Source organism: Amblyraja radiata, chromosome 18 (genome assembly GCF_010909765.2).
Source record: "Amblyraja radiata isolate CabotCenter1 chromosome 18, sAmbRad1.1.pri, whole genome shotgun sequence".
Lineage (NCBI taxonomy): Eukaryota > Metazoa > Chordata > Chondrichthyes > Rajiformes > Rajidae > Amblyraja > Amblyraja radiata.
The window spans coordinates 646,534-660,238 of NC_045973.1; the positions used below are offsets into that span (position 1 = coordinate 646,534).

The 13,705-nt window shown below is 46.6% G+C and overlaps 1 protein-coding gene across 4 annotated transcripts in view; it reads right to left on the reverse strand.

Moving 5' to 3' along the window:
* Window positions 1-5,287: 5,287 nt before the first annotated feature.
* dcp1a (decapping mRNA 1A) overlaps window positions 5,288-13,705 on the reverse strand; it is a 49,488-nt gene continuing 41,070 nt past the window's right edge. For all 4 annotated transcript variants that reach the window (XM_033036541.1, XM_033036542.1, XM_033036543.1 and 1 more), the window contains one exon: window positions 5,288-6,752. In XM_033036541.1, the coding sequence (XP_032892432.1) occupies window positions 6,675-6,752 (78 nt within the window). In that variant the 3' untranslated portion in view covers window positions 5,288-6,674. The remainder of the gene's footprint in view (window positions 6,753-13,705) is intronic.

Genomic DNA, 13,705 nt, shown 5'->3' on the forward strand with positions numbered 1-13,705 from the left:
AGTGCAGGAGTAGGCCATTCGGCCCTTCGAGCCTGCACCGCCATTCAATATGATCATGGCTGATCATCCAACTCAGTATCCCGTACCTGCCTTCTCTCCATTCCCTCTGATCCCCTTAGCCACAAGGGCCACATCTAACTCCCTCTTAAATATAGCCAATGAACTGGCCTCGACTACCCTCTGTGGCAGGGAGTTCCAGAGATTCACCACTCTCTGTGTGAAAAAAGTTCTTCTCATCTCGGTTTTAAAGGATTTCCCCCTTATCCTTAAGCTGTGACCCCTTGTCCTGGACTTCCCCAACATCGGGAGCAATCTTCCTGCATCTAGCCTGTCCAACCCCTTAAGAATTTTGTAAGTTTCTATAAGATCCCCTCTCAATCGCCTAAATTCTAGAGAGTATAAACCAAGTCTATCCAGTCTTTCTTCATAAGACAGTCCTGACATCCCAGGAATCAGTCTGGTAAACCTTCTCTGCACTCCCTCTATGGCAATAATGTCCTTCCTCAGATTTGGAGACCAAAACTGTACGCAATACTCCAGGTGTGGTCTCACCAAGACCCTGTACAACTGCAGTAGAACCTCCCTGCTCCTATACTCAAATCCTTTTGCTATGAAAGCTAACACACCATTCGCTTTCTTCACTGCCTGCTGCACCTGCATGCCCACTTTCAATGACTGGTGTACCATGACACCCAGGTCTCGCTGCATCTCCCCTTTTCCTAGTCGGCCACCATTTAGATAATAGTCTGCTTTCCTGTTTTTGCCACCAAAATGGATAACCTCACATTTATCCACATTATACTGCATCTGCCAAACATTTGCCCACTCACCCAGCCTATCCAAGTCACCTTGCAGTCTCCTAGCATCCTCCTCACGTGACGTATGCGCGTCCTATCCCCGGCACGGGACGTCAGCGCGATCCCTGCCCCCAAGCACGTGATGCAGGCGCCCCCCAACCCCTAACACGTGACAGTCATGCCCCAGCCCCCAAAACGTGACGCACCAGCGGTCCCGCCCCGGGACACAGACACGTCCCATCCCCAAGCACGTGACGCATGCGCGCCGCCAGCCCCCCCCCCTCTCTCTCCCTCTCTCTCTCTCTCCACTGTAGGGCAGATGCAGCAATTCCCTGTACCTCAGCAGAATTTATATAGATAAATGTGAGGTTATCCACTTTGGCAGCAAAAACAAGGGGGCAGATTATTATCTCAATGGGGTTTGGGAAGGGTGAGCGAGACCTGGGTGTCCTTGTACCACTGAAAGTTGGCGTGCAGGTGCAGCAGGCAGTGAAGAAAGCTAATGGAATGTTGGCCTTCATAACAAGAGGATTTCAGTATGGGAGTAAAGAGGTTCTTCTGCAGTTGTATAGGGCTCTAGTGAGACCACATCTGGAGTATTGTGTACAGTTTTGGTCTCCTAATTGAGGAAGGACATCCTTGTGATTGAGGTAATGCAGCGTAGGTTCACCAGATTGATCCCTGGGATGGCCGGACTGTCATATGAGGAAAGATTGAAAAGAGTAGGCTTGTATTCACTGGAGTTTAGAAGGATGAGGGGGATCTTATAGAAACATAAAATTATAAAAGGACTGGAGAAGCTAGATGCAGGAAAAATGTTCCCAATGTTGGGCGAGTCCAGAACTAGTGGTCACAGTCTTAGAATAAAGGGGAGGCCATTTTAGACTGAGGTGAGAAAAAACTTTTTCACCCACAGTTGTGAATTTGTGGAATTCCCTGCCACAGAGGGCAGTGGAGGCCAAATCACTGGATGGATTTAAGAGAGAGTTAGATGGTGGCTAGTGGAATCAAGGGATATGGGGAGAAGGCAGGCACGGGTTATTGATTGGGGACGATCAGCCATGATCACAATGAATGGCAGTGCTGGCTCAAAGAGCAGAATGGCCTCCTCCTGCACCTATTTTCTATCTTTCTATGATGATGATAAACCTAGAGATTTTAAAATATCCAATCCCCCCGGTTCAAAGTAACTGCCGCCTGTGTCAGGGGTTATGGGGAGAAGGCAGGAGAATGGGGTTGATAGATCAGCCATGTTTGAATGGTATAGTAGACATGATGGACCAAATGGCCTAATTCTACTCCTATCACTTATGACCTTATTAACCAATTCCAATATTTCATCATCATTATCCCAGTGTCAGTGTTTGTCTGATCTGCTCTCCCTAAAGCATTTGGGATGATTTAGGAGCACTCAACATTTTCGTTTACAGAAAGTAGGGAAAAAACAGGTAGACAAAAGTGCTGGAGAAACTCAGTGGGTGAGGCAGCATCAATGGAGCGAAGGAAATAGGCAACGTTTCGGGCCAAAACCCTTCTTCAGACTGACTTCAGAAAAACAGGCCCACTTTAAACTATGAGCATAGTGACAGGTGGAGGCAACAAAAGGCTGCAGATGATGGAATCTGATAAGAAGGGCCCATATAAAGGAGATGGGCTGGGAACAGCACCTCATATTCTGGCAGCATGAGCATTAGTATATTTAGTTTAGTTTATTACTGTCATGTGTACCAAGGTACAGTGAACAGCTTTTTGTTGCGTGCTATCCAGTCAGCGGAAAGATTACACATGATTACAATTCCCAATACATTCTCTAATTTCAGGTAACATGCTCCATCTCGGTCCCTTTATCTCTTCTGATCTGCCCAGGTCCTCTCACACACCCTTCATTTCAAGGCCCCAGACCCCCCTTTCACCCAGTTTATTTCCCCTGCCACTCACACACCTCCCACTGGGCCCCTTCCCCCGCACTGTTCCCATCAACACACAATGAGTCTACACCCAAAACGTCACCCATTCCTTCTCTCCAGAGATGCTGCCTGCCTCGCTGTTACAACAGCATTTTGTGCCTACCTTTGGCTTAAACCAGCATCTGCATTTCCTTCCAACACACAATACTTCCTTCATTGGTTCCTTGCTTCCTTTCCTAATAGACTCCATCATCTTCTTTCATCTGAAGCATTTAACTTACCCATCACCTAATTTAAAGTTGGATTCCACACTAATTCCACAAGAAGCATTAGTCAATTATTCTGAGTAATGAGATTTCAAATTTATTGTATTTTTAAATGGATATACTTTGTGTGAACCTGATATACTTGGGCATAATAAGGTCATAAGGAATAGCAGTAGTATTAGGCCATTTGGCCCATCAAGTCTACTCCACCATTCAAGCATGGCTGATCTATCCCTCCCTCCTAACCTCATTCTCCTGCCTTCTTCCCATAACCTCTGACACCCGTACTAATCAAGAATCTATCTATCTCTGTCTTAAAACTATCCACTGTCTTGGTCTCCACAGCCTTCTGTGGCAAAGAATTCCACAGATAATGATCAGAAAAGCCCCCAAATTGGTTATTGACATTTGATATGTGTATAAAGGTTTGCAGAAGTTCTTAATTGAGTGCATGTGCAAGTGATATGCATGTAATAAACTACCTGAACTCCATTACAGAAAATACTTCAGTTAATTGTTATTCAGTACTTCTGTTTGACACATCTGTTCAAATAGTTGCAATATCAAATGTAGTAATGATCATGACTCATGTTGGTTAACAGCAAAACACTAAACTTCAACATTAACGACCCAGGACAAATATGTAAAACAAAGTTTAAACTGACATATGGTAGCCAATTGTATAATACAGCGAGAGTTCTGGATCTATGATCAGTCATTATAACTGGGGATTTTAAATTCAAGTAATAAAATAAATATGGAATTTAAAATATAACATTAATGGCAACCAGATTATCAAAAACTCAGCTTGTTTGGTGATGTTTTTCAAGGATGGAAATGTGCCAGCAGGCTGACCCACACATGGCCATTTTAATGGTCTCCTCAGTTCAGCTGCAATCACAGGAGGAATCTGCCACATCACTGTGTCCCATATCCTGCGGAAAAATAAACGGCCTAGATAGAGTGGATATCGAGAGGATGTTTCCAGTAGTGGGAGAGTCTAAAGGGCACAACATCAGTGTAAGGATGTATCTATAGAATGGAAATGAGGAATTTATTTAGCCAGAGGCTGGTGAATCTGTGTAATCCATTCCCACAGACGGTAGTAGAGTCCAAGACATTGGTTATTTTTAAAGCAGAGATTGATAAGTTATTGATTAGTATGGATTTCAAGGGTTATAGGGAGATGGCAGGAGAATGGGGTTGAGGAGGAAAAATAGATCAGCCAAGATTGGGAGGTGGAGCACTCAATGGGCCAAATGGCCTAATTCTGCTCATATCTTGTGGCCTTATATATTAAATGATCAAAAAATTATGTTTGATTCCAATTTGACTGCAATTACTGAAATCAGTGCCAAATCCAAATGGAATAGCATTTTTTTTCTTGAAATAGTCACTTTACTAAAGCAGGATATGATCAAATTGTCAATTAAAGTAATCGCAACCAGGAGGTTTGACAAGTTAGAATTCATAGGATTATGACAAAATAATCGAACACATTGGTTATTTAAGAATCATGAACCATGAATGTGTGTCCAATTCACCTTACATTTATTATAAAAATATACTCGAAATACGAAAAGCTGAACTTGTTCCAAACACTTCAATAATCCACAGCATCTTTAAAGAAAACACAAAATGTGAAAATCCACTGATATGGCATACATTTCACGTATGGATTAGAAACCACCATTGTGAGAAGAGCAAGGAGCAGGAAGTGACACTTGGTGCCATAGAACGCCGAGAATGGTTCCGATGTGGCAGCATGAAGAGGAGCAGCACCAGGTACTGGCATGTCCTGGAATGGATGGCTCTTCCTTGTGCCTGGAACGTGCTGTCAGGGATGGTGGTGGTGGAGGCAGACATGATAGTGGCATTTTAGAGAGGCCTTTACACAGGCATATGGATATGCAGGGAATGGAGGGATATGCAGTGGAGATTAGTTTACCTGCATCATGATCAGCACAGACATTGTGGGCCAAAGGGCCTGTGCTCAATGTACACATAGAAAGTGGCTCCTTCAATGCCACAGTTTACAGTCTAGCACTGACAGGGACAGGTTAGGTCTCTCAATATGGAATGCTAAACTGTGATGGGGAAAAAGAAAACTTGGGCAAGGACAAGATCAATAAATAGGAAAATTAAAATTAGAATGCTAACTTTAGATTTCTTGTCTATCGAAAGAAGACATGTAGTAAAGTCCTAACAATTAATGTTATCAGAACTATTGACACTAAGCTTCAAGTAAAGATAATATAATCAGAAAATCCAAGATCCAATCTTTGGGTTTTGTTTAACTAAATAAAGCTGACATCGATGTGATAACAAAAGGTTTTAAATTTTATTGAGCAACTGAGATACATGCAGCGAGACATTGTTCAAGCGGAAATCTTTGTTTCACTTCATCAACTGAATTAAACAGTATTACTGTCTTTACGCAAGACAATCACCAATTGAATAGTGTACTGCCGAAGAAATTAGTATACATCACCTCTCTTACATTGAAAATCTCTTGTGCACATATTTTGATTTGTAACTTTGATTAATTTGAACATTTTGCAACCCGATACCAATTAATGACCAAAATACTTGGTTTGTCAGGGAAATTAGGAACCAATTTGACTATTACAAACCAAGCAATGTTACGAATTTATCAAATTATGAATACGTATTTTTGATTTTAATGTTTCCGAACACCTGCAATATAGACAGTTTATCCATAAAGTAAGGTGATGTTATAACTGGGTATAAGTTTGATCCTAAGAATAAGCAAGTGAAACTGATATTAACATGCAAAAATGTGCAGGTTTAATTTATTTTAGAACATTATGTAACTTTGAATCTGCTTATGTCATTGCTGCTGTTTACATCTGTAACCGGAGCCACAATGCAAAATAAGCATTCAGAGACAGTGTTGAACTGATCACACTCAATTATTAGGAGAGAGATTTAGTTGCTACTATCCACTAGCAGGAACGGGGTAATGATTTAGGATGATCAGCCATGATCATATTGAATGGCGGTGCTGACTCGAAGGGCCGAATGGCCTACTAATGCACCTATTTTCTATGTTTCTATGTTTTTATTGGCCTCAGTATCCTGCTCACTTTTTCATTTACCTTTAATTATACAGCAAGTCTGTCTCTTCTATACAAATTTGTATAGTATTTCACGTTAAATGGAAAATGTTTAAAATAACCGATTAAAACACCTTCCTCTGCATCTAAGCAATGACATATTATTGCTTTTAAAACACTCTGTTATACTTTTAAGAGAAAAAACTCAAATGAATGCTTACTTTACGCATTAAAAGGTGACAAAGCCACTGACACATTTTCAAACAGGAACAAACAAGACATAAAATCAAGTAATTTTAGAAATTTTCTTACCAAAACCAAAGAGAGAAAAAACAAGTAAAACCTGTCTATTGCTGATGAGCTTCTCTGTACCATAAGGCATTGAGTAGGATGTTACCATCTCTACATGCACACATACTTTTATTTTGGCAAACTTTCACATAAGTGCTTACAATGTTTAAACTAGAAATACCAATGATTGTAGAGGTAAACTGCCGGATGATCACAATACATAAATGTACAGACTGATAACTAATATTGTGAAGTGTTGAATGCTTACAGCATCACGTTGCTCATTGCAGCAATCTTTAATTATTTTACTCATGTTCACTCCTGGGTCTCTCTTCATTACTTAATGTTAACCACATTCTTTAGGAGCATCTGTAGATAGGCTTCGTGGATCGTGTTTAGGAAATCAGAGTCATTCTGCAAGAGACACAACAAAGAGTTCAAAGCCTATGAATTTAACTTATTTAATGCCATTACTTTACTGAGTTGTGTAATTGTAAGATTGAAAACATTTATCCTTTGCTTTGTTAGTTTGGTTTTACTTGAACCTCGTGGATTGTCCCAATTTTCCCTTGAAGAGACCAGATCATGGCAATCTTTCAGCTTCATTGGGTGCCCTGAAGTCAACAATTTTGATCTTGCATAGCCTTCTTGCGGTGTGATCTTGTACGAGATATTGAATTAAACATTTTGGTTTAATCTAAACAAAGAGTGGGGAGGGAGAGTGGAGGGGTAAGGGGGGAGAGAAGTGAAGTGGAAGAGAGAGGGATGGGGAGGGGAGAGAGATGTGGGGGGGGGAGGGATGGGGACGGAGAGGAGGAGGGGGAAGAGTGTGGAGGGAGGGGGAGAGAGGTGGGGGGAGAGGGGCTGCTTCTAAGGGTGAGAAGCCAGTATTTTTTGAAATATTCGGGGGGGGGGGGGGGGTGGGGGGGGGCTGCGGCATCACACTCACATTAACCACCCCCCAAACACACAGGTGGGGGAAGGGGGGGTGAGAAGAGGGGAGGGAGGAGGAGGAACCGGGACAGATTTGGGAGAGAAAGGAGAGCGGGGTAGGGGGTGAGAGAGGGGGATGGGGAGAGAGATGTGGGGGAGGGGGGGATGGAGAGGGAGGGGAAGAGGGGTGGGGGGAGAGAGGGGAAAGAGTGGGGAGGGAGAGTGGAGGGGGTGGGGGGAGAGGTGGAAGAGTGGGGAGGGAGGAGGAGAGGGGTAGGGGGAGTGATGGAAGACAGAGAGAGGGATAGGTGGTAGGGGGCGGGGGGAGAGAGGGAAGGGGGTGGGGGAGAGAAGGATGGGAGAGGGAGAGGGGTGAGGAGAGGGAGGGGGGAGGAGAGAAGGGGGAGAGAAGTGGAAGAGTGGGGAGGGAGGGTGGGGTAGAGGGGTAGCGGGAGTGGTGGAAGAGGGACGGGGGAGTGGTGGAAGAGGAACAGAGGGGTAAGAGGAAGGGGTGGGGGAGAGAGGGAAAGGGAGGGGAAGAGAGAGGGGTGGGGGAGGGAGAGGGGTGGGGTAAGGGGAGAGAAGTGGAAGAGTGGGGAGGGAGGGGTAGGGGGAGTGGTGGAAGAGGGACAGAGGGGTAGGGGAAGGGGGCGGGGGGAGAGAGGGAAGGGGGTGGGGTAGAAAGGGAAGAGGGGTGGGGGAGAGAGGGATGGGTGGGAGAGGGAGAGGGGTGAGGAGAGGGAGACATAGAAATTAAGTGCAGGAGTAGGCCATTCGGCCCTTTGAGCCTGCACCACCATTCAATATGATCATGGCTGATTATCCAACTCAGTATCCTGTACCTGCCTTCTCTCCATACCCCTGATCCCTTTAGCCACAAGGGCCACATCTAACTCCCTCTTAAGTTCCGATTGGACATGTGTGAACATTGGGCATTGGGGGGGGGGGGGGGGGGGGGGGGGGGGGAAGGATTTGATTAAAAACGTGTAGTTAAACACGACGAAATGTAATGAGGAGCGGATACTTAGAAAGAAAAGTGAAATCTCTACCGAAATGGAAAAGATGTCGGCGATTCTGCGTCTGGTTTTGGAGTTGCAGTGAATCAAAGGAAGAAATGCAGCTGGCAGCTGTCCATGTAAATGGATCCATTCCGATTGGACATCTGCGAGCATTGGGCATTGTGATTGGACATCTGCGAGCATTGGGCATTGTGACATCACACGATGGAAACGAATCAAAAGGCAGAAAGGCAGCCGGACGGACGGTAGGCGACAGGCACACAGTTTTATATATTAGCTAGACAAAGTGCAGACCCGTTGGGTCTGTTTCCCTAACGGCGTTTGCGGGGGGGGGGGGCTGCGGCATCACACTCACATTAACCACCCCCCAAAAGGGACAGATTTGGGAGAGAAAGGAGAGCGGTGTAGGGGGTGAGAGAGGGGGATGGGGAGAGAGATGTGGGGAGGGGGGGATGGGGAGGATGGAGGGAGGGGGAGAGGGGTGGGAGGAGAGAGGGGAAAGAGTGGGGAGGGAGGAGGAGAGGGGTAGGGTCTGTGTGAAAAATGTTTTTCTCATCTCGGTCCTAAAAGATTTACCCCTTATCCTTAAACTGTGACCCCTTGTCCTGGACTTCCATCATCTGGTACCACAACATCTGGAACAATCTTCCTGCATCTAGCCTGTCCAACCCCTTAAGAATTTTGTAAGTTTCTATAAGATACCCCCTCAATCTTCTAAAATCTAGTGAGTACAAGCCGAGTCTATCCAGTCTTTCTTCATATGAAAGTCCTGACATCCCAGTAATCAGTCTGGTGAACCTTCTCTGTACAATGTCTTTGAGCATTGGGCATTGTGACATCACACAATGGACCGTTCACCAGGGGCTGGGGCTGATTCTATGGGTGAGAAGCCAGTATTTTTTGAAATATTGGGGGGGGGGGGGGGGGGGCTGCGGCATCACACTCACATTAACCACCCCCCAAACACACAGGTGGGGGGAGGGGAGGTGAGAAGAGGGGAGGGAGGGGAGAGGAGGAGGAGGAAACGGGACAGATTTGGGAGGGAAAGGAGAGCGGGGTAGGAGGTGAGAGATGGGGATGGGGAGAGAGACGTGGGGGAGGGGGGGATGGGGAGGGAGGGGAAGAGGGAGGGAGGGAGAGAGGGGTGGGGGAGAGAGGGGAAGGAGTGGGGAGAGAGGAGGGGGAGAGAAGAGGAAGAGTGGGGAGGGAGGAGGAGAGGGGTAGGGGGAGTGATGGAAGAGGGACAGAGGGGTAGGGGGAAGGGGGCGGGGGGAGAGAGGGAAGGGGGTGGGGTAGAGAGAGATGGGGGGTGGGGGAGAGAGGGAAGGGGGGTGGGGGAGGGATGAGGAGAGGGAGAGGGGGAGAGGAGTAGGGAGGGAGGGGTAGAGGGGCAGCGGGAGTGGTGGAAGAGGGACGGGGGAGTGGTGGAAGAGGAAAAGAGGGGTAGGGGAAGGGGTGGGGGAGAGAGGGGAAGGGAAGGGAAGAGAGAGGGGTGGAGGAGGAAGAGGGGTGGGGTAAGGGGAGAGAAGGGGAAGAGTGGGGAGGAAGGGGTAGGGGGAGTGGTGGAAGAGGGACAGAGCGGTATTGGGGAAGGGGGCGGGGGGAGAGAGGGAAGGGGGTGGGGTAGAGACGGAAGGGGGTGGGGGAGAGAGGGATGGGTGAAGAGAGGGAAACATAGAAATTAAGTGCAGGAGTAGGCCATTCGGCCCTACGAGCCTGCACCACCATTCAATATGATCATGGCTGATCATCCAACTCAGTATCCTGTACCTGCCTTCTCTCCATACCCCCTGATCCCTTTAGCCACAAGGGCCAGATCTAACTCCCTCTTAAATATAGCCAATGAACTGTCCTCAACTACCTTCTGTGCCAGTGAATTCCAGAGATTCACCACTCTCTGTGTGAAAAATGTTTTTCTCATCTCGATCCTAAAAGATTTACCCCTTATCCTTAAACTGTGACCCCTTGTTCTGGACTTCCCCAACATCTGGAACAATCTTCCTGCATCTAGCCTGTTCAACCCCTTAAGAATTTTGTAAGTTTCTATAAGATACCCCCTCAATCTTCTAAAATCTAGCGAGTACAAGCCGAGTCTATCCAGTCTTTCTTCATATGAAAGTCCTGACATCCCAGAAATCAGTCTGGTGAACCTTATCTGTACTCCCTCTATGGCAACAATGTCTTTGAGCATTGGGCATTGTGACATCACACAATGGATCGTTCACCAGGGGCTGGGGCTGATTCTACGGGTGAGAAGCCAGTATTTTTTGAAATATTGGGGGGGGGGGCTGCGACATCACACTCACATTAACCACCCCCCAAACACACAGGTGGGGGAGGGGGGTGAGAAGAGGGGAGGGAGGGGAGAGGAGGAGGAGGAAACGGGACAGATTTGGGAGAGAAAGGAGAGCGGGGTAGGAGGTGAGAGTGGGGGATGGGGAGAGAGATGTGGGGGAGGGGGGGGGATGGAGAGGGAGGGGAAGAGGGAGGGAGGGGGAGAGGGGTGGGGGGAGAGAGGGGAAAGAGTGGGGAGGGAGAGTGGAGGGAGAGAAGTGGAAGAGTGGGGAGGGAGGAGGAGAGGGGTAAAGGGGTAGCGGGAGTGGTGGAAGAGGGACGTGGGAGTGGTGGAAGAGGAACAGAGGGATAAGAGGAAGGGGTGGGGGAGAGAGGGAAGGGGGTGGGGTAGAGAGGGAAGGGGGGTGGGGGAGAGAGGGATGGGTGTGAGAGGGAGAGGGGTGAGGAGAGGGAGGGGGGAGGAGAGAAGGGGGAGAGAAGTGGAAGAGTGGGGAGGGAGGGGGGGAGGGGTAGAGGGTAGCGGGAGTGGTGGAAGAGGGACGTGGGAGTGGTGGAAGAGGAACAGAGGGGTAAGAGGAAGGGGTGGGGGAGAGAGGGAAGGGGGTGGGGTAGAGAGGGAAGGGGGGTGGGGGAGAGAGGGATGGGTGAGGTGAGGGAAACATAGAAACATAGAAATTAAGTGCAGGAGTAGGCCATTCGACCCTTTGAGCCTGCACCACCATTCAATATGATCATGGCTGATTATCCAACTCAGTATCCTGTACCTGCCTTCTCTCCATACCCCTGATCCCTTTAGCCACAAGGGCCACATCTAACTCCCTCTTAAGTTCCGATTGGACATGTGTGAGCATCAGGCATTGTGACATCACACGATGGAACGTTCACCAGGGGCTGGTGCTGCTTCTATGGGTGAGAAGCCAGTTTATTTTTGAAATATTGGGGGGGGGGGGGAAGGATTTGATTAAAAACGTGTAGTTAAACACGACGAAATGTAATGAGGAGCCGATACTTAGAAAGAAAAGTGAAATCTCTACCGAAATGGAAAAGATGTCGGCGATTCTGCGTCTGGTTTCGGAGTTGCAGGGAATCAAAGGAAGAAATGCAGCCGGCAGCCGTCCATGTAAATGGATCCATTCCGATTGGACATCTGCGAGCATTGGGCATTGTGATTGGACATCTGCGAGCATTGGGCATTGTGACATCACACGATGGAGACGAATCAAAAGGAAGAAAGGCAGCCGGACGGCAGGCAGGCAGGCAGGCAGGAAGGATCGATCGATCGATCGATCGATCGATAGACCGACAGACAGACCGACAGACAGACAGACAGACAGACAGACAGACAGACAGACAGACAGACAGACAGACAGACAGACAGACAGACAGACAGACAGACAGACAGACAGACAGATAAATAAATAAAGGATGTCAGAGTATATACTGGGATTCAAAGAAAAAGCTTCTGGAAAATGGTGTGAATGGTGTGGAGAAAGATACCACAACATAATGAATCCGATCATTACTCAAATATAGAGGTAAACCATCGTGGGGAACATGGGAATTTTCCCTCACAATAACTAATGTTGCTAGAATTATAGTGAAGTTAAAATGTTGTGCCAATTATCAGGAATGTACCTGGATCTCTTTGGAAGGATTACAGTTTTAAGAGTGGAGAGGGAAACTATTATTTTCCTAAAAAATAATTTGCACACAACTCATTGTGGTGGTCAAAGGGTTAAAAGCAACCATCCCAGGACAGAAGAATAGACAATCTTTGAACAAACATTTGTGGCTGACACATACAAGGTTGGTTAGTGATCCGTGAAGTTCTGAGAATGCTAAGAAAATAAGGAGATTGATAATGACATAACTGAAAAAGCAAATATCTGAGCGTTGATTGATTGATTACCAAATTATGAATAAGGAACCATTTTTGGAAGTCATTAGAAACATAGAAAATAGGTGCAGGAGTAGGCCATTCGGCCCTTCGAGCCAGCACCACCATTCAATATGATCATGGCTGATCATCAAAAATCAGTACCCCGTTCCTGCTTTTTCCCATACCCTTGATTTCGTTAGCCCCAAGAGCTAAATCTAACTCTCTCTTGAAAACATCCAGTGAATTGGCCTCCACTGCCTTTTGTGGCAGAGAATTCCACAGATTCACAACTCTCTGGGTGAAAACATTTTTCCCTCATCTCAGTCCTAAATGGCCTACCCCTTATTCTTAAACTGTGACCCCTGGTTCTGGACTCCCCCAACATACAGAACATTTTTCCTGCATCTAGCCTGTCCAATCCTTTAAGAATTTTATATGTTTCTATGATCCCCTCGCATCCTTCTAAATTCCAGTGAATACAAGCCCAGTCGATCTATTCTTTTATCATACTGTATGTCAGTCCCGCCATCCCAGGAATTAACCTTCCTGTTGTTGCCACAAAAGTGGATAACCTCACATTTATCCACATTATACTGCATCTGCCATGCATATGCCCATTCACCCAACTTATCCAAGTCACCCTGCAGCCTCATAGCATCCTCCTCGAGCTCACACTGCCCCCCAGCTTTGTGTCATCCGCAAACTTGGAGATGTCACATTTAATTCCCTCGTCTAAATCGTTAATATATATTGTAAATAACTGGGGTCCCAGCACCGAGTCTTGCGGCACCCCACTAGTCACTGCCAGCCATTCTGAAAAGGACCCGTTAATTCCTACTCTATGTATCCTGTCTGCCAACCAGTTCTCTATCCAGGTCAATACCTTACTCCCCAATACCATGTGCTCTAATTTTGCCAAGTCCAGATACACCACATCCACTGCCTCTCCCTTATCCATTCTACTTGTTACATCCTAAAATAATTCCAGAATAATTCAAGCATGATTGCCCCATCATAAATCCATGCTGACTTTGACCGATCCGATCGCTGCTTTCCAAATTTGCTGCTGTTACATCTTTAATAATCAACGCAAGCACCTTCCCCACTACCGATGTAAGGCTAACTGGTCTATAATTCCCCGTTTTCTCTCTCCCTCATTTCTTAAAAAGTGGAGTTACATTAGCTATCCTCCGATCAGGAACTGATCCAGAGTCTATAGAACATTGGAAAATGATCACCAA